Genomic DNA, 22,872 nt, shown 5'->3' on the forward strand with positions numbered 1-22,872 from the left:
TAATTGTAAATTGTCTTTTTTTTATGATGTGCCAAGCTTAGTAATAAATTAATGGAACAATAGGATGGCAAATGGCTGTGAATGATGTTACAAGTAACTTAGGAATTATACAAGTATGAGATAACAATGTGAACATTTTGTTTTGTTATTTGGAGCCCCAACTAAATGTTCAACTTTTTTTTTTACCTAGGAGTCCTGATGCACCTTACACTCAATTATTTATTTTCACACATTTCTTTGTCTGTGTGAGCACAGCTCTCTGAACACCAAATGGGAATTCTCATCACTGTCCTCAGGAGAGACCAAGTGAGCTAATAAATGTATACCATCATGCTCATTTAACAAGGGTTTAAGCACAAGGTTGCTGTAACTGGAGACTTAGCTTTGGAAGTGTGAGGTTTGGTTTGATGCCAAAACTGCCCATTTCTAAAGCAAGTAGTGATAGGAACACATCCTAGAGACCTTAAATCTGCAATCAAAATGAAATATCAATTGGGGGGACATTTTTATATATATATATATATATATATATATATATATATATATATATATATATATATATATATATATATATATATATAGAGACACACACACACACACACACACACATTTCTATTGGTTCCAGCCTAAAAACCCTAATTTATATTAAAAGGTCTTATTGATTTCTGCCTTAGAAAAGATCTCATGCAATATTTATAAATGTTTCTTGCCTGCTGCCAGGCAACCCTTCAGCTTTCCATTTCTTCCAATACAGCTGCTTGACCCGAGAATCAACTTCACATCACACTTCAAATAACACGTAAGGGATGAGGGTGATCTTGTTTAGTAATGCTTAAACCAACATCAAAACTTTGATATTCGGATTAAACCTCCTGTTGAGTATGTGGATCGCAATTTATTCTTAATTAAAACAATCTGAAAAATTCAAATCAGCAGCTATCAAAACATTTCAGTTTGTCAGATTGCATTCTCATCACTAAGGCCACGTAGAAATCAGATCAGGGGGCATGGATTATTTGTTTCTGAAGATATTCAGTATCTGTCTTACCGGATGGAACAGAAATGGTTTATTTGGTTTCGTGTCATGCAGACCATGTGTGTGGATTTTACATAAAATTAAACAAAATTAAATGGAGGAACATTTTGGCAAAGCGTTACTCCAGTGGAAGGTTATCAGTTGTTCTGATGCAAGCAATTTTTTTTTTATTTGAATTGTAGATTTCTTAACTTGAACAAGATAAAAAAAAAGCATCATGAATGCATTTTAAAAGACAAGTACACTGCTACCCTGTTATAATGCAGTTGTTGGGATCCATAATAAGGAGACCGCGTTATTTGTGTTTCGCCTTACAACGAATATTTGCATTTTTGTCCCCGAAATGATTTACAATGCCTACAAGCCAAAATTATTATTGTAATGTATGGTGGAAAATGAAGGAAGGAGACACACACAATTTGCAAGTACTCGAATCCACGGTTTATTGGGACGATTATTCCTGGCCCCTGTTAGCCTGGGCCCTACCAAAAACAACAAACAGTCTTGCATTCACACAGCAGCTTGTCTCACTCAACTCTGCCCGAGCTGATGTGGGCAACCCCAATATGCTTTCATGTCCCCGCCTCTTTGTTGATGTTCCTGCAGAAAACAAGCGAATAAAGCAGAGTCTAATTCATGGTCTTTAGCGCAGCGCATTTTTTTCCTAGAGCAGCCCTCTTTGGAGTCAGTCTTATCAAGAAAACCTCTTTAGCCACACACGCAATGTAGATTCTGCAACATTTATATATTATGAAACTGCTGCTTGAGTTTCACCTTTTCTTATTCTGTCCAACGCATCAAGTTTCATTTTAACAGAGAAAGATTTTTGTTTTTTGCTGTCTGCCATGCTTCGTACTGTATATCTGGAACGCGCATCCAATGTTTGCAAGTCAAATTGCATTAAGGGTGGAAATGGGAGCCATGACCTTACCGCGTTATAGCCGATTCTGCACAGGTTGCGTTATAACAGGATAGCACTGTATGTTATTATTATTATTATTATTATTTATTTCTTAGCAGACGCCCTTATCCAGGGCGACTTACAATCGTAAGCAAATACATTTCAAGTGTTACAATACAAGTAATACAATAAGAGCAAGAAATACAATAACTTTTGTTCAAGCAAAGTACATACATCCCCTGCTACAGCTGTCAATTTAAAATTAAAGAGGATGAAAATTTCTATGACCATGACAATCAGGCCCGGCGTTATGGGTGGGCCTTAGGGGGCCTGGTCAGTCCAGTTTAGGTCCAGTGCCCCCCGCCAGTTTCAGATTCTAAATTGATTCAGTACCGTCAGCTTCCAGTTCTAGCAGTAGATGCCCGCTGGAATGTCTCAGCACCAACTGTGAATCAAATTTAAAATCAATCTGCACAAGTGCTGGCTTTTTCTTTTTGACTTGCTGTATTTTTAAGCGTAGTTCACTATTGGACAGTAAATACTAAACAAAGACACAATTGGTCCAAATTATTATCCACCAAAATCAGCCAATCAATACTTTGCATCGACGAAAGCAGCCAATACTGTACCTGCAACTGCCGAGAGCCAATCACAGACTGTCAGCTCGACTGGAGCACAGACACGGCATCTTTCAACAACAACAAAGCGAGACGCGGACAGTTCAGTAATATTGCTCCATTCATATGTTGATTCAGGAGATAAAGGTTTTGGCTGAAGGTAGAAACATGGTGAGTTTAGAGTGGTATTTAATGAGAGATTGTATTGGTAGTTCAGACTCCATCGTACACGGACTGTCCAGTAATTGCTCCGTTCATTCCTTAGGCAATGTCCAGATTATAAACCCTAACAAGTTAATGAAACATTTAAATCTATTTACTAATTAAAAATGCATCGCTTTTTATATGTATGTCATCCTTGTTTTTTATTTAAAAAATGTTGGGAACTATTATCTTAAACAATGGTAAAATAAAAATGGTAAAAATTTTAAAAATGTCTTGTTGCTTCTGGTGTTTGGAAACCCCTTCGTAGGGCCGCCTTGTCAGACTGTTTACAAGAGCGTCTGCTTTTTATATTCAGTATTGAATAGTCATTTGAAAGTAAGCATTATATGTACATTCGTTACTTTACAGTAATGTGGTGTGTGTGAGAGAATCTGTTTATTGCAATCTCTGTAGAGGGCCTACTCACTGTATGATTGTATTCGTTTCAAGTATTGTTGCTCAGACACCCCATTGTTGCTAATGCGGTAATAATAATAATTTAAAAGAAAAAAAAATAAACTTTTCCAGAAAGAGCTGTGGTAATTCGTGCTGTGTGGATAGTTCATAATATTGCGCTGTCATATGATTTATTTATTTGTTTGTTTATTGTCATCACAGTTAAGTAAAATATTACAGAATACAAGCGAATTGATTTGTTTTTCCAAAATGAGCCCGTCCTAAAAAAGTGGATGCCCCCCCACAGCGTTCATGCTGCTGCCAGACCTGATGACAATTATCAACAGTATGTACTAAATAGAATACAACATGCATTAGCAGTGAAATGTTTAATCACAATCACCTATATACCCAAAATGCGACACTCAATAACTTAAGCTAAATAATGTGAATACCAAGTTCCATGATAATTGGACAAGCTGCTATCAAGATATATGCAAAAATGTAAGTGTGATTGTCACAAAGACGGCCGGAGTGGGTGGCGTCAGACCAGAAGCAGGAAATAAACAGACAGAGATTTGGGGTTTGGGGAAGCTGAGCGAATGCTTTCGCTCAGCATTTAATAAACAGAACAGAAAATAAAAGGTTTGAAACAACAAAAATACAGGACACGGCACTTAAGGCCAAAATAAATAGACAAACAAAACGAACTAAACAGTGCACAGACAGACGAACACAACACGGTGAGCAGATTTTACTACTACTTCTTATTATTCTTTTTCCTAACATTTACCTCCGCTCCAATCCCGTTCTCCACTCACCGAACACCTAACACCGAGTGAAAGAAATGTGCATCTATATATACTGTTGTGCTGGGATTCAATTACTAATTAATTATTCACTTGAATCCCAGCACGTGAATTAATTCTGTGCAGCCCCGTGCTCACATATTACATTTAACCAGCACGTGAAGTGATTTGTGCCCTCCTCGTGCCTAAATACAAATCTACATTAATAAATACACGTGAAACACAGACCCATTTATATCCCGTGTACCAATCTCTATACACCAACATTAACACACGCAACATACAACACATAACACACAAATGCACACAGGGGCGGGGCGCATTGCCACAGTGATATACAGACGGACAGACAGACACATCCATTTATCTCCAGTATCGGATATTCTCAAAGTTTCATGACAGCTAGTTCTCCAGATATAGAGAAAATTGTGTGAATTTTACATCCACTATATCCCCTTTGCAGAGGATTAATCCCCAGTGGGGGATTATGATGATTTTCTCTTTCTAACACTATAAAAAGATCTACATAGACCCCCATGCTCACTAGGAATTATGACCTTACCAGGGTAGTTAGTATACGGCTGCAGTTTGATGTACAGTTTTGATGTACAGCTGTTTGTAGTTTACCAGTTTGTATTACATTTTATGTGTATTTCATAACTTTCAGTATTTACAGTCCAGCTCGCCCCCTCCTTGTTTCTAGTGGTTTATTTGCTGTGGTTTATTGTGGAATAGCCTGTGGGTGTTTTCTGCTGTAGCAGGTTTAGAATAAAAGGAGTCTAAAATAAAGTAAAATGTAAAAAGACACATCACACACCGAATTGTCCTCCTCCTCTTCTAATTCCCTCTGTTGCTCCAGGTGTCTTTTGGTCTTGATCTCCATGGCTTCTGTTATTAGATCCCGTAGAATGGACACAGGCTTAGCATTCTTAATAAACTGATGCTGAAATGAAAAAAAAGGATGGCTTGAATCTTAGTGATAAATAAACCACAGTTTGTTTTCTCTGGTGAAATAATATTTTCCTAAAAAAGTTTAAGAACATTTGTTTTAAGTGAAGTATAAACTATATTATATTACAGTACATTAAACTTTGCATTTACATATCATGTAAATGCAGCAGCAAACAAACTGCATGTAAACATATGGAATAGGACCAATACATTGCTGAATCTTCTGCTTAACATGGCGATTCCATCTCATGGACAGAAGACCTTAAAACTGACAAAATCTGTTGTTTTCCTAGAGAAGCAAATAAACTCTGTACCACTAACTAACTAACTAAGGGGTTTTAAGAATGAGGGCAGTGATGTCTGGAAATAATTCACAGCACATCCATTCTTTTAATCAGCAAACATCATCAAACAATCAGGGGCCTGCACCAATTAACCTTAATGAACTTTTCTGGAATCTTAGCGAACTCAATTTCACTCCACAGATGATTATGAATATAGCTCGCAGACTGTCAAATCAAATCAGCCTTTCTGCAAGTGTTCAGGTTGGTATGAAATATCAGAGACCTGACATTTATTTTGTCATGCACATAATTTATGCATTCAACCAAACATTTTTCAACAAAATTGTACATACAGTATACACCATTGGTTATTCTTAAAAAAACTACATTTCTATACTATGGCTATATTTATATAATAAAAATAATAAAATACAATGTTACAGCCTGTATAGCCATTTGTCATAATATTTATATCAATACAAAAACACACTCCTAGGGGTGTTGTTAAACAGCCTAGTACTGATTTGGACAACATTTAAAAACACCCTGGAGTGTGATATTGCCTATGAGAGCGAATTGGTTGTAACAGTTCCATGCCATTTTGGTATGGTGACATATTTGCACAAGTAGTTATCCAATGAGATTGCTTCCTCTATTCTTTATAGGAGCAGAGATAGCATGGGAAAGTTGTGAATAGTGTACCAGCCACAGTCTCATTGTTTGACATTGGGCCCATCACCCCCATTGTCCTTTATTCCTCTCTAACTTACTTGAAAACAGGACTTTCTTGAAATAATATGAACATGAACATTTTCCCAGGGCGCTCATGTACAACGAATCTCATCCCTCCTAAGGTAAAATATTTATAAATAAGCACCACTTCCCCCCCTTTTCTATCGTGGGATCCTCTGTACAAACCTGTAAAAGCTGAGTTGCAGTAGCTCTCTGCTCTGGGTTCTTCACTAGACATTTCTTTACAAAATCAGTGAACTCGTCAGACCACAGCTCCGGCTTCCTGAATGTAGGAGGTGGGTTTGTGGGAATCATAAAAATAGCCTAGCGAAAAAAAAAAAAAAAAAAAGATGTTGAAGGTAGATAGAAGAGAAAGAAGAAGAAAAAATAAATAAATCACCAAAAAATCTGAATCATCTGACACTGAAGTCCAGGCAAATAAACAAATCCCTTGATTCACCTTCTCTATATCAGACTGTAAATCTGGTGAACAAATTTTAACTGGGCTAGGATTTCTACCGTGAGTGAGTTCAGGAAACAGGTCCATCTGCTACCAATGTAGCCACTTCCCATTAAATTTCCTCCATTTAAACTGTACCTCATTGAGCACATCATTCTTTATTTTATCTATTACTGTTCATCAGTCCCCTGAGAAGGGAACGTTTTCTCACCCTATTTATGATCCTCTTAGTCTAGTGCTGGTTCCATCGTAGGTTTATCAGAAGAGCCCCAACTGATTATTTTCAGAGCCTGGTCTTTCATGGGAACAATATGTTTGTAATATCCTAACTACCCCATTGGTCAACCTTTCAGGTTCATTCCTCACACAAATAAACATGGTAGCTGGCCACATTAAAAATAGTTTATTTAAAATTGCAAGCGCTGTGTGTGAAAAAAATAAACACTTCTAAATACAGAGTGGGCAGTGGTTTTTATTAGGCAGGATGTTTTACTGTAAGCAGACCAAAAGCTTCCATGTACTTTCTGCAGTAGAACATGCTGAAAATCTGGAAGATATTATAAAGAAAAAAAGGTGACACATAATTTGTATTTTACATATGCCTTAATAAATCTCCTTGCTCAGACATCTCATAACTGGAAGGTCAAAGGTGTCTGTGGCAGGCACCACTGAGTGTCTGCTGAAGTCAACTAATGTTTAGGTTATTATCATAACCCTGCTTCCCTGAAATAGAAATGGAACCATTACCATATTTCAGGAAAATTGGGTTATGATAATAACCTAACATTCCCTTTCAAGTACGAAATGTAACCAATACCGTATGGGTGAGTGTACCAAAGCCATCGCAAAGGGCAAATATTGCAAAACAACTGGAATGCTATAAGGCTAAGCCGAGAGGCTGCCTTGCGTGTTACCATACAGAACCCAACAGTAGCCAGGGTGAAAAAATTGAGGGAGAAACTCACCTCTACATGTATGCCTGTTTTGTAAGGGTCGACTGGAAAAACCACCCTTAACACTCTAGTTCCAAAACCAGGGTCTTGAGGAGCCACAACATTGTCTGTAGAGCCTAGTAAAGGTATGGGGAGTAGCCCACAACACTGCATTGCAAATGTCTTTGACAGATGCACCTGGAATAAAACCCAAGAAGCTGCCATGCCCCTGGTGCAATGGGCAGTGAGCTTTTCTGTAGGGGGCAAGTTGGCCAGCTCATAGGCAGTCCTGACCGTGTCTGCTATCCACTTGGACAGCCGGTGTTTAGACAGGGCTGGAAAATGGGACGCCCCATAGCAGACAAAAAATTGTTCGGACTGCCTCCAACTTTTCGTCCTGTCAACGAAGTACACCAGGGCCTGCACTGGGCAGAGTGTATGCTGTCGCTCTCTGTCAGATTAGAAAGGAGGTGGAAGGAAAGCCTCCAATGCCACAAACTGGTTGACATGAAATGCGAAGATCGTCTGGAGCGTATGGAGTATAACCTTTGTCCTGGCCTCTGTAAAAATGAAGCAAGTTTTAGCTATGGAGAATGCCTGCATCTCACTCACCCACTTTGCAGAGGTGATAACAACCAAGAAAGCCGCTTTGAGCGATACAAATTTCAGCTCAGCTGAATGCAGGGGCTGAAATGGAGGCTTCACGAGTGCATTAAGCACCACGTTTAGCCTCCAGCAAGGAACAATGTCCTTCATAGGTGGCCGAAGCCACTGAGCCCTTTCAAAAATTGCCCCGTCAGGAAGTGAGCTCCTGGGGTGACCGAGTCAATTTTGACATGTCAAGCCGAAATAGCTGCCATATAAACCTTAACATGGAGACGGACTTCCCCTCGTCAAAAAGGTGCTGCAAAAATTGCAGTATAACTGCCATGGGACAGGTCGTGGGGTCGAACCCACGTCTGAAAAACACCCCACTTGTACCCATAATGGGAACACGTTGACAGTGCTTTTGCATTCTGCAGGGTGGCAATGACCCTATAGACCCAGATTGCTTAAATGCAGCTGTTCAGGGGCCAGACCCAGACCCAGATCCAAAGGGGAGGGGGACCGTGCTTGAAACCTATTAAAGCCTCCGTAGCACCGGGTTGGTACCGTGTTAGAACCAGGACGGTACCGGGTCGATGACTTTAGCACCGGGTTGGTACCTGGTCGGTTTGGTACTGGTTCAGTGACTTTAGCACTGGGTTGGTACGGAACCAGTTTGGTGACTTTAGCAATTGTCAACTGATAACACCGTGTAACAAATTTTTTATTTTTTTTTGGTTTCTGGGTAGTAAGTGTTATTTCCTAATTGCTTATGCCTCAAAAGTATAGAAAATGGCTATTATTCCCCACAAACTTTGCTTTTGTGACCAGGACAGTGATATTTTGAAATTTACCTATTTTCCAGAACATTCCAGATAGATTCAGCGCTGAGTAAACTTGGAGTAACTTCTAGAACTTTCCAGTAATATAAATAGCTGCTCCATAATGGTAACAAGTACCCGTCTCTTCCCCTGGCTCACTCGGTGCACCTCAAAGAGGATTACAACAGCATCAAGACCTTGCTGGACGCCTTGAAGTATGATGAGTACGGCTGGGAGGTCATAGGAGACTTCAAAATGGTGGCATTCCTGATGGGTCTCCAAGGCGGTTTTACCAAGTTTCCCTGCTATCTTTGCCTTTGGGACAGCAGGGACACCAAGGCGCACTACCACAGGCGGGACTGGCCACAGCGGACCAAGTTCTCTATGGGGAGGAACAACGTCAAGTGGGAGCCACTGGTGGACCCCCGGAAGGTGCTAATGCCACCACTGCACATCAAATTGGGCCTTATGAAACAATTTGTCAGAGCTCTAGATAAGGAGTCGGCAGCCTTCAAGTACCTTCAAGACTTCTTCCCTAAGCTGTCTGAGGCAAAGGTCAAAGCCGGTGTCTTCGTCGGACCACAGATAAAGAAGATCCTGGAGTGCAATGAATTCCCAAAGAAGCTCACTAGTAAGGAGAAAGCGGCTTGGAACAACTTTGTCGCAGTGGTTCGGGGCTTCCTGGGCAATCACAAGGCCGAAAACTATGTGGAGCTGGTTGAGACTCTGGTGAAGAACTACGGTACAATGGGCTGTAGGATGTCCCTCAAAGTCCATATCCTTGATGCTCATCTTGATAAATTCAAGGAGAACATGGGAGCGTACTCGGAGGAGCAAGGCGAGCGCTTCCACCAGGATATACTGGACTTTGAACGCCGCTACCAAGGACAGTATAACGAGAACATGATGGGAGACTACATTTGGGGGCTGATTCGTGAAAGTGATTTACAGTATAATCGTAAATCTCGAATAACTACTCACTTCTAAATCTTTTGTAGTCATTTTTGTATTACTTTAGTATAAATACATGTTAATTTGGATTCATATGTTGTTGTTTTTTTTGACTTTATGTGAATGAAAAGACACAAATCCGCCCGTTTTCTCATTGGAAATAGGTAAATTTCAAAATATCACTGTCCTGGTCACAAAAGCAAAGTTTGTGGGGAATAATAGCCATTTTCTATACTTTTGAGGCATAAGCAATTAGGAAATAACACTTACTACCCAGGAACAATAATTGTGTTACATCGTGTAATTGTTTAATTAAGCTCTCCTAAAACAAACTTCAAAACTATCACCTTATTTTTATGAACTAAAATATCACTTTTTATATTTTGTCATTTTAAGGCTTTTTCATTTCACTCCAAAATTCCAAACAGAATCACGACCTCAGTCTTCATTTCAGTTAAAGCCAACTCTGAAGTTTGTTGTAGCTTTCAAACTAACCACTCAGTTCAAAATACACTGACTAAACAAATCAAGTGAGAAATATGAAATATATCTAAATTAAATATATCTTCTCCTACCTTGCCAGAAAACTAGAAAGTGCTAGTTAGGCAATATAAAATGATACACCAATCACTTACCACCAATTGCACAACTGTCTTTGATTACCACAGCTGTAACAGTGACAGGGGATAGATTTCAGCTCTACAGACAGGAAACCCCAAACAGAAATACATCCTCCCAGTGACTTAACCTGATTCAAGTGCTTTCAAAATGACTAACTTCACAAATAACCAATTTTTTACCACCACAAAGTTCTTGTTGTATTTACTTCAAATCAAAGAGAAAGATTATTATGTGCATGTGTACAAAAATACAAACAAACAAAAACCACGGTCTTAAACCACTTTCTTACTTTGCTTACAGTACTTTCACTAATAAATGTTACCAAATGTATATATAATCCTACATATATAACTTAATATACCAATAGCAGGACAGCGCTATGAATATGTATTTTTATGTGTTTCTAATATCTATAATGTATAGATATGTTAGGATGAATACATGTATGCACATATTTATATTAAATATATACATTTAACTTCAAAAACATTTAAATGAACTATCATTATAATCATAATCCTGTCACATTACTAGTGCATTAAATAAATTAATAATTGATATATATTTAATTTGATTAGCTGATGTATATACAATACAAAATATAAAAAAGGCTAACATTAATTTGTTAATTACATAATGTACACCAAAACAATGTCCAAATACAGCTCTGCTTAAGGTTAATGCACTATTCCAGTTGAACCTTGAGCTGTAGTCTTATCTTTGCAGATAATCTTACAGTATATTGCAGTGGTACTGTAGCCATTAGGAGCTCGGATATAAAAATAACGTCTCTATAATACAGCTTTCTAATGCTTCAATTTAGTGTGCCTATACAGGGTTAGAAACTCACCCTCGCCCAAGGCAAATTCGATATGATGAAGAGTAGTTCATGTCTGTGTCTCAGTAGTCCTCTGGGCGAGTACTTAAAACAAATATACTCTCACGTTCAGTCTTTTCTAACGGGGTGTAGCAGTGGTGAATAAGCATTCATAATGCTTACAAAACAGTCACTTGGAACTGAAACCTCTTCATCTCTCCTGCAACGCCAACCCCACAATGATGTTTTTATGTTTGTGATGTCCCTCTGTGCGGGATGCAAAGTTTATTGGTCGTTTGATTTTACTGAAACACGTTGCAACTTTGAAGTAAGTGTAAAGTTATTAAAAAAAAAAAAAAATGTTTTGATTTATACCGGGTTGTGACCCCAACCCCAACCCCAACCCACAAAAGAAAAGAAGAAAAAAAAAAAAGACTGAAGATGTCATCAGCAAAGGGGGCCGGTTGTGTATCAACGAGATCAAAAAATAGGCCATGTTTTACTAAACATTTTAAAACTAATAAATAAACAACTACCACAATGAACATTATCGTAATATGCTGCTTAAAACATAACACAATATAGGAGGCAGTGTGGTCCAGTGGTTAAAGTCCAGGGCTTGTAACCAGAAGGTCATCGGTTCAAATCCCACCTCTGCCACTGACTGACTCACTGTGTGACCCTGAGCAAGCCACTTAACCTCCTTGTTCTCCATCGTGCGGATGAGATGTTAAATCAATGTTCTATTGTAACTGACTCTGCATATAATGCACAGTTCACAGCCTACCTCTGTAAAGCGCTTTGTGATGGTGGTCCACTATGAAAGGCGCCATATAAAAATAAACATTATTATTATTATATTCATAATAAAGTTGAGTTCTTGCCTATAAACAACAGTAACATGTTTAAAGTTTGGGACTCGCTGTCTGTAGTAGCTTGGTGTTTACATTATCGTCAACATACTTTAATTTATTGGAAGCTAAAATTTCTTTTTTTAGATACCCTTTTCTTATACTAATACAGTACTATAGCACCATTTTAATAGCAAAACTCTTTTTAGCTTACATACCAGCATTTAAATTGTGAGAAAGCTTCAGCGTTTCCAGAAATATATTATATTCTCGTACCTAATCCCATTAAATCTGCACTATGCCACACTCGCTCTAGAGTTCAGAGACTTCATTTACGAAAGGGCACAAAATTAGAACCAGCACAATCAGAACTATTATTGCAGCATTTAAAAAGTAAAACATTCACTGGCGACTGGATTTGACATATTCAAATCCATTTATACAAAGTCCCCCAGCTTTCTTGAAAAGATCTGCGTTTCCCTCATTTTTCTTTTCATTTTTTATGCTCTCATTAGTATCCAACCTAGTAAATTCAGCGTCTGTCAGTTCTGGCAGATTTTACTGTATATGTTGAAGCGGTTTACTCCCACTGCTATTTTTTTTTTTTTTTTTTTTAAATGCAGCCACCTAGCTAACAATTTCATCTTGAGGGCTACAGTGAAACGTACTGTCTTTAATTTGGGAATTTATTGAAGACTCTGTGTGTATGTGAGTACATTAATTATTGTAGGTAGTAATTCATAGTTATTTAATCACTCACATGCTGTAACCCCCAACACAATTTTGTTAGTTTCTAACACTGATATATATGTAGTAAGAAATGGTTAATGGGTAATATTTACCATAAATGTAACCTTTACCCCAGACATTCAAGGTGAACTGAGCACAAGTTGAAGTGAAACCTTTGACTAGAAAAGAGAACAAGTCAAACAAAATAATAATAACAACCAACAGATTGATTTTGGTTCACAATATTTTAGTCAAACTGCATCACACATAATTATGTGAGGAATACAGTTGCAGTCTTGAAGCCTATGGAACCCCCCACCCCCAAATTTTTGTCAATTTAATGAGGACCATTATGGGTATGAAACAGATCATTTTCAAGAATATTAGGTTACGGATGTGACCCTGGTTCCCTGAAAGAGAAGACAACCACCAACAATACTTTAGGGATATGCCGCCACAGGTCAGGTATTCATTGAGCATTTTATTTCAGAGCATTTTATTTCAGAGCTGTCTAATGTATTTTTAAACCTGGCCCTATAGTCTAAAGCTGCTTTCCAAGTAATTTAAAACAATTAACTGCCTTTGAAATTCACAAGCTTTAGTAAATGTTATGAAACACACTGTCATCAGAGCCTTGAACCACTGTAAGGCAGCAGTGTAGAGTAGTGGTTAGGGCTCTGGACTCTTGACTGGAGGGTCGTGGGTTCAATCCCAGGTGGGGGACACTGCTGCTGTACCCTTGAGCAAGGTACTTTACCTAGATTGCTCCAGTAAAAACCCAACTGTATACATGGGTAATTGTATGTAAAAATAATGTGATATCGTGTAACAATTGTAAGTTGCCCTGGATAAAACTAATAAGAAAACTGCTAAGAAATAAATAATAATAATAATAATATTGAGCATACAGCACAATACCTGATCACATCATAATAACTATAAAACAGTATCAATGTTATGTAAATTGTTTTAATTGTTTAATTGTTATTTTAAAAGGCATTCTGCTTTAAGGGTTCATATAAAATATCCAAGACCTTCATAAAGTTTAACAGCCTGTGTGTCACACCCATTGTACACTCCCTGCCATGTCACCACAGTGCAGGGCCTATAAACACAGTCTTTTCTCTTTACAAAGGTCAAAAGCCAGTTGAAACACACTCAGAAAGAGTTTATCTGGAATTCAATCTGATTTCTGGATTTAGGGGCAATAGTTGTATTTATTTCATGTCAGCAATTCCCAAGCTAACAGGGAGGATCTAATGGCTTAGACAGCTAGACAAGCCTCACAAAGCCTCTGCCTTCCCAAGACGTTATCTCACCAGCAGAACAATTGTGCTGGAAGGATCTTAATGTTGACCAAGATAAACCGCACTTTATAGCACTCCAGATAAACCAGAAGCATGCATTTTTGCAAGAAAATACCCAGGCACATGCAAAATAGTACATACAAATTGTATTTAAAAATAAATAAAACTCACACACAACTTTGCTTTCAAAGCTAGAAAATAACACCATAGACCAAACCTGTATTATACAAATGCATAAATACTTATTATAAATCTCCATGTTTTGAGGCCAGCTAGTGTTTAGCTACTTCTTCTACATGTATACCTCTACATCCAGCATTCAACAGCAGTTTACCTCTACATCCAGCATTAAACTGCACCAGTTTAATTTGTCAGGCAGAAACTTGGCACATTAAATCCACCCCGCAGGCAGTCAGGTATTTATCAGCTACAACTAAACTGCACAGTCAGACATTTGTCGCTTTTAAACAGTACAGACTGAATGCACAAATATTTTAAAAGCTGAAAAACAAGCAACTGATATTACACTATGTCATTTTAATTCAAAGTTTTAGGTCTACACAGCCATGGTGAAATTGTTTTTTCTTGATCACTTTATGCTTTTTCAAGAATATTGTACAATAGAATTGTACTACTGTATACTACTGCCAATGCAGTTTTCTAAACTAGTACTGTGCATGTACTCAAATTGCAATGGTTATTGCTCCACACAGTTTGGTATGTTATGCAAAACACACAATAAACCTTATCTCCATTAGAGGGCACCAGCAACTGACTGAGAATAATGATTAAAAACATACAGTAGGCTATATAATTTAATAAGTAAATAGTCTACCAAATGCCCTTGGACACAATATCATGCACTATCTTCCACATTATCTTACAGTAGATAACAACCCACACTTTTGAAATCTTAGCAAATCACAGCTAGTTAGTGGGTCTGCAAGTCTCTTCTCCAAGAAAAGACTACCTGTACTTTGAAACCTGCACGAAAACATAAAAAAAGTCAAACAAAGTTCCCTCCTTCTAACACTGTATTCAAATCGGACACATTGCTATTTGCATTGTGCCTTATACTAAGACAATGAACCATGACTATACATCTTATAACCAGGAACAATGTATATTGTGAACTTTGTACAGTGCACTCCGTTTATAAAAACAACTGATATAAGAGTCAACCACATATAGTGATCAAAACCACTGGGACAAAATCATTCCTATACTATCCAATGTAAAGCAATCCGCTTGTAAGAATCAAGCAATCCACTTTGAACTTTGCATCTCCGCTTAGTGAAAAACTGTGAGATTTGCATCGCAACAGAAAACAAATAAGCCACAGATGCTTAAAGGGTACTCAAGGACCTTTTTATTTTATTGTGTTACATGGTTCCATGTGTTGCTACAACTTTTTCTGTAAGGTGTGTGTATTGTTTAATTTTTTTTTTCTTTTTACATTTTGACGACTTTTTAAAACTTTTAAATTGCATTCCCTGCCTCAAGATGGCTTATCATTTAGTCTTATCATTTAGACTTGCTAATCTACATCAAAACTCTTGTCCCTTCAGTTATCATTTTCTTACCCATTAGCTGTCTCAACACCATCAGGGCTGTGGTTTATAGCGATCCCAGCACAGAAAAAGCAAGGCTGCAGATTTGTCCTCCAAACACTTTTAATGAAGGTCAGGCATGAGTCCCCACCTTTATTGCAGGGAGGCCAAGAGAATGTTACTGCAGTACTTGATGAATGGATGCTAAGCTCCAACACGACACGATTCTCTCCCATAACCTTTAATGCGCCTATATCCAGCAGTTTGCTTGAGATAACATTCTTACATTGTGTCCTCAACAATAACCCTACATTAAAACGCCTCTTTTCATGGTTACAGATCTCTTATTTTTGTCATTTTTATACTTTCAGTGTTTTCAATTGTGTACAGGTGCATGTCATGTCATAGAGAAGCCCAGATCAAGTAAGATTTGTCCCCCGAGTTTTCATACTGAATTAGGAGGACTGAAAAGTATTCTTGTTAAATGAGTGCTAAAAAAAAGATAAATGACGGTTTACAAATGAGCAAAAGTTGAAATGATACAACAGTTCAAGTGGCACTCTCACTTTGAGGAAGTTTGGTTTGTAACTTTCTATCACGGTTTGTATTAACCTACACCCTTCCCTGTAGCATCTTGCCATAACATTTTAGTAAAAAACAAAACTTTAATTATTATTTATCTTTTTTTTTTTTTTTTTATAAACCTGATCGTAGGCAGCTGTGACATGAAATTGATCCAATGTTGTCCTATTTCTTTTGATTAGATGGGTGAACAAATATTTGCTTATTTTTAAACCACTTATTTACATTTACTTTTAATTCAGGAACACCCTGCAAAGCACGGCCAGGAGACTGCACATTCAGGCTTAACCCGGTGCTCTGCTGACGTCTAGACTCATTACATTTTCAGTTTCCTGGACTTCGATGACAGACAGGAGGCTTGATCTGTGTTTTGGTTTTTCACCTGGTATGGTGTTTCTACTACTCGGGGATGGTTGTGTAACTATTTATAGTACTAAGTTTAGACTACAGACTACAGTGTTTTAAGTAAAAGTATTCTATAACTTAAAGGATTTTTGTTTATGAGCAGTTACCTCCTTGGGTAGAATAAAACAATAAAATATAAATAACGTTTATATTAGGACTATTTTTTTTTCTCTCACTTTTATTTTTGTTTAATTTTGTTTTCAGATTTTCTTTATTTTGTGGTACTGTGTTTTGTATAAAATACAGGGATTTCATAATAAATAAAACAGGACAAATTACGGTACTACAGTAGAATTACGCAACTATTATATAGCTTACATCAGCTATTCTAATTTATGCCATCAGTAACTTCAATTTGTTTTCGTTTTTTACTTGCCTGGGAAGTTTCTAGCTGGACTTGTCGTCTGACCTGTATAGGTCGCTGATGAGAAAGGAGGTGAACTGGACCAAGAAGATTTTTTTCAAAAGCCAAAAAAGCACTCCCTGTGTGTCCATTTGAAACTGAAAAATGAATGACGGCTGACAGTCTTCTTTTTTTCACCCAATATAAAAATTACTAATCTTGAATCCATAATATTTAGCACAGTGCTAATGCACTACATAGACTATCAGCTTCCCATGTGCTGCCCTCCCACATGTCTGCACAATCGCATGCAAAAAAAAATTAAAAAAAATAAGCTAAAAGCTTGGAGTAGTCTCATAGGGCAGACTACCACATTTTGTGGAATGACCAAGAGGTAATAAAATGAAACTTGTATGGCAGTTCTTTTACATCCATCTGGGAAGGGGAACTAGGTAATACTGTTTATCAATAGAATTATATCTGAGTCAGGACATGCAAGAAAACTCTAATTCAGTGCAGTCAGTAGTCTTACGAGGAGAATAGAGTCCCCTTTTACCCTAGTAGATTGAGGCTGCATCAGATAAGGGAAAAGTTGGGAAATCTGCTAATATTTCTCCTTCCATGAAATCACTATTTACCCTGCCATGAAACAAAGTATCTATGAATATATTGCTAACAAAGCCAAGCTTTTAAGGGAAAGCAGACGGGTAAAAACAAAACCTAATCTAATTTCACTTATTACATTTTCCATTTGTTTCTGATGGATTACATTTAAATATACAGTATACTGAGTTAATTATGGGTTGAACAAATATTTGATTTCTAAAAATGCTTATCTGTGGCATCAGAATATATGTTTATTTAAAAATGTAGCTTTACGTACTCTTGCCCTTAAAAGGGTCTGTTTTGATGACAATAATTACTTACATTATGTTTCTTTTTCTTTTTTTTTTTTGAAGAAATGTAATTGAGAACAATTATTTGGCAGAACCCTACATGACACGTGTATTTTTTTTAGCTACTCTGTTGTTGAAGACCCCATTAAAAACATTGGAAGGAAGGAATGAATGAATGAATGAAACATTGGATAACCCTTATATAACGCTTTCAGGAGCACATCTGTTAGGATTGTTAGCTACCAAGTTCTTGGCTGAGTACTTAAAAGTACTGCCACTGAATAGTCTGTTTAACATGTTTCTGGAAGCATAAAAATATTGCCACTGTTATATTTAATAGATAATGCGTGCTAAAAACCAAGCCAAAAATATCTCTCTCATAATAATATCACTTTTCAAGTATTCCACACCTATCAATGTTTGTCAAAGATGAGTTGCCAAATAAAACTACAATCTTTGTCTTGCAAGGAACATAGATCAAGCCTTATTCTGAGAACAAGTCAGAAACTGCTGGCACAAAGAGGGTCTGTCGCTGGAATAACCTTATCAGCCATCAGCTGTAACTATCTGAGAGAAAAACACTGCATTTTCCAAGTCTTCCCAGGATTTCTCCTTGTGGGCTTCTTTTATTATTATTATTATTATTATTTATTTCTTAGCAGAAAGTAAGGTACAAGAGATAAGTGGTTAACTTAAATTACCAAAACAATATTGCTGTCACTGGACTTGCACAAATGCATGCATAAATGCATTTTCTTTCTTCTGATTTAGTTTTGCTCTATGTATGTCTAGAAGTGAGCTGTTCATTATAAACCAAATAATAGCCAGCCACAACCTTGAGTAACATTGCACCCCAGGCGTGCAAGCAAGTCAGAATAATGAATACCTTGTTGTTCATTTGTTCTTTATTACTACAAAATCAAATAGCCCCATTACATGTTATCTACCACGGTTAATATAAGTTACTTGATTTATCAACAGCTATTAAATTACTGGTATGACAAAGCAAGACAGAAAACCATAAAACAAATCTCTGCTTCAATTATAATACAGTTAATGTCAACCCACTGTATAAAGCTTTCTTTTGTTTAGCAATGCCATCGTAGATGATAGTTATAATTTATGAGGGGAAAAAGGTATATCAATAAAATGTGGTATTTGTGTAAGGTGTACAACATAGCTGTACTGTATGGCCAGATCTGAATGCAGAATGTGTACTCCAGGTGCTGCCGAGAGAATCAGCTGCCCACGCCCTGCGGCCCACATGCGCTCCTACTCTGCTCTCTATGTCTAGTGTGCAAATCCCCAAGTTGCTCAGAGCAGTACTTTTACCAGCCTACAAATATAAAGCGTTTCTTGACCTAAGCGACTTTTGGTCATGATTATTAGGCTTTTGTAATCAGAAAAAGTGTGCATTATAAAATGTATAGTTTTTTTTTTTTTTTTTTTTTTTTAAATCAAAATTAAATCAATTTTGTAGTTACTAATATTTTGCTATGTAAATATTTAGTGAAGATAACTGGTTCGGATAAATAAATAAATAAAAAAAATACTGCATCAGCAAAAAATAATATAATTTTTTATAAACATCAAAAAACATATATATATATATATATATATATATATATATATATATATATATATATATATATATATATATATATATATATAAAATGTTTTTTGCAAACATCATTTAAAAAAATATATATGTGTATTGGGGAACTCCGTTGATCCAGTGGTAATAGGAATGTTGAATAAAATCTTCAAAACACTCAATTAACTTAACACTGGTAGCAGCATTTTACAACAGTTGCTAGTAGTTTATTACAGATTAACTACTGTAAACTGTTATCTTTGGATCAATGCACCTTTGCACACTATCGTAGGTGAAAAGTGATATACAAAGGGTGGTAAAGTAATCATATTAGGGTAACAAAAAAATAAAAAAAACATATTCGTGTCAATCTAGTGAGGTTGAAGGACATTTGTATCTGGATAAGACTCGGCTTTACTCAGGTGAGCAAACCACGTAATTGAATCCTTCAAACATCATGGTTGTGTAACAAAGCAATAAAGCAATGACAGTAAACTACTGTTTTTACTGTATTTCAAGTTATGCATTTATGATTACTCAGTAATTTTTTTGTGCCAACGGTGCATTGACTATCACTGTTATATCTGTAAAAAAACAACATTTGAAGGTTGTAATTTACACACATGTACACATTCGTGCTATACATGTAGACAGCGTGAGAGATTTTTACTTTCAGCAAGAAATTCCTCCGTTTTTTTTTTTCTCTCTCCTGATCCAACTATAGCTGAGCCTAAAAATAAATTAGACATTCTAAAATTTGGAGAAAAAATAAAAATAATTGGCGACTACTAAAATTTTTTAAAAAAAACTTACTTTTCTCTTACTGTATCCCTGTACAACACACGTTTAACCACATATGGGAGCATGTTAAATTAAAGCCCGGTTGGGTGCAGTACTTGTCATTTACATTATTCAACAAATGGAATACAAGGATTGATCAGAAATAAATGTTTAGTGTACAAATTCAAACAAGGAAAGATAATGTTATCTTGGGGATGGCGTTCATTTATTTTAAAAGCCGCACACGCTGAGAGAATGGGAAAAAAAGACGGCAAATCACGTTGAAGCCGAAGAGGGATGATAACAAATCTGATCAAGCACAAATGCCTGCAAGTCCAGGAGGTGCTGTATTAACATCAGCAGAATACGATACCCCAGGTTCATGCAGTAGTTGTGAAGGTGACCAAACGTGTGTGAGTACATTTTAGCTTAAAATGAAACGTTGCATTCAAGAAATTTAGAACGAAGAACAAAAAAAAATAAAAATACACTTAAGGTTTTCATGTTGGCCGGCACACGTATCATTAACAAAATGCCCTTAAAACGTTAAGTAATTATCATAACCCTGGTTCCCTGAAATAGAAATGTAACCATTACTGAATGGGTATTTACCTCCTAAAGACCCGAAAATTGTCTACCAAAGCTGCTCTTTGAGCCTGTGACATGGCCTGCCCCCGAAGGCACAAAAGGACTGCGCTCACAGATCTCAGCGCCATTTTTCCTTCAAGCCTGCTGCAATCATGGAAGCAGCAACCTTGAAGGTTAATGGTTAAGGCTGGTTCACACTCGGCATATGATTCCGATGGACGCTACAAACGGACGCAGGCTGTAGGTCACACTGAGCGATCTTCTCTCTGCGTTAGTTCATTCTGATTGGTTTAAAAAAGACAACACTCTTCTGGAGGTTCAAGGAGTCGGTCACACAGCCACATTTAACTTATACACTGTATAACCACAGCGCCTCTTTTTTATAAACAGCTGATCCAAAAAAATAATTATTGTGTGACAGACAGCAAATGCCACCATTCAGTTTCAAGGTAAAATCACTGACATTCACTCAGACTTTGTTGAGCTGACCTGCTCAATTTAACCATCCCGCTTTCAGTAAACACTGTACGTAGGCTGCTGAGAGACACACATCAAACACGGTTTAAATTCCTGAGTTGTTAGTTTTCATTCTGATTATTTATATTACCATACATACTTAATTATTAGTTCTTTAGGCATTTTCCGCTACATCTATACAAGTATAATTTATTTCAAATAATAAACAGTAAATTGTATTTTACTTGTAAAATTCTAAAGGAAAGGCGTGTGATTGGTTGAATGTGAGTGACATCACCAACTTGACGCTGAGAAGTTGAAATCTACCAACTCTGATTTGAACGCAAAGTGGTGCATTAATAGCATCCGTCTGAATCGTATGCCCAGTGTGAACCAGCCTTTACATTTCTATTTCAAGGAACCAGGGTTATGATAATAACCTAACGTTCCCTTTCAGGTACGTAATGTAATCATTACCGAATGAGTGAGTATACCAAAGCCGTTGCAAGGGCCAGATTGCAGACGCCTGGAATGCTACAAGGCTAAACTGAAGGCTGCCCTGTGCGTTACCATTCTGAACCCCATTAATTAGCTAGAGTGAAAAAATTGAGGGAGAACTCGCCTGTGTTGTAGGGGTCGACTGGGAAGCCGCTCTTAAGACTAGTTCCAAAACCAGGGTTTTGAGGATCTAAGACATTCAGTCTGTAGAACCTAGTGAAGGTATGGGGAGTTGCCCACATAGTTGCATTGCATATGTCCTTGACAGATGCATCCTGAAATAAAGCCCACGAAGTTGCCATGCCCCTAGTGGAATGGACTTTACTTATGCAGCAGCCACGTTGGATTTGAAAACAAGGCTTGGTGTGCAAACTACTGTCATGGCCATCACAGCCACTAATACGTAGAGTAAATCAATGATTTGTGTACCTCCAATAAAGCAGGAAGAAATCGATAACTGGGCGAATAATTATGTGCGAATTCCAAAAAGCACACCACAGAAAGGGTACAGCAGCTGGATCGAGGGTTACATTCATGAAATTGAAGGTGAATTAGCAAGCGTCTTATCTGCTGATCGGAAAGTGAAATACTGTGCTGTGGTAACTTATATATCCCCAAAAAAGTGTTTGTCAGTTTAAATTTAACTAATATCTACAGTGTTGATTTTAAGTACCTTTTTGCGTAGTGATTCTACCTGTATTGATATTAATCATGTGTTTGTACATTGTTTCTAAATACAGTTGAGGCAGCAGAATGTAAAGGATGCCCTTTCTGTCATGCATTTTGATACAGACTCTACTTATTCAAACACATTTTGTTTTATTTTAACATGCGCTAATAAAAACTTTTTTAAAACCCACTGACAGAAGTTCACGCCCAGGTATATTGTAGTATTACCACCACTGTGCTGTGTCACCTGTTTAATCATTTCTTAAAATGTAAAAAATATGTGCTGTACTGCATATGTAATATGACAGATGTTAAATAATGTTCAAGTATACATTTTTAATTGATAAGCCCTTTAGTTACATCAGCAGACGCATCATATACAGTGTCCCATGAATGTTGAGCACATTTATTTTTCCAATAATTAAAAAAAAAAAAAGTTTGAAGTGTTGTTTTTCATAACTAATGAATGTTAATCAGCGTTTTACGATGTCTTGAATGTAATATTTC

At 37.1% G+C, this 22,872-nt stretch overlaps 1 protein-coding gene across 2 annotated transcripts in view; it reads right to left on the minus strand.

Moving 5' to 3' along the window:
• LOC117435557 (serine/threonine-protein kinase 3-like) overlaps positions 1–22,872 on the minus strand; it is a 126,862-nt gene that overhangs the window by 44,219 nt on the left and 59,771 nt on the right. For both annotated transcript variants that reach the window (XM_059012614.1, XM_034058843.3), the window contains 2 exons: positions 6,117–6,254; positions 4,781–4,906 (listed from right to left, as the gene is read on the minus strand). In XM_059012614.1, coding sequence (XP_058868597.1) covers positions 4,781–4,906; positions 6,117–6,254 — 264 coding nt within the window. The remainder of the gene's footprint in view (positions 1–4,780; positions 4,907–6,116; positions 6,255–22,872) is intronic.

Source organism: Acipenser ruthenus, chromosome 3, assembly GCF_902713425.1.
Source record: "Acipenser ruthenus chromosome 3, fAciRut3.2 maternal haplotype, whole genome shotgun sequence".
Lineage (NCBI taxonomy): Eukaryota > Metazoa > Chordata > Actinopteri > Acipenseriformes > Acipenseridae > Acipenser > Acipenser ruthenus.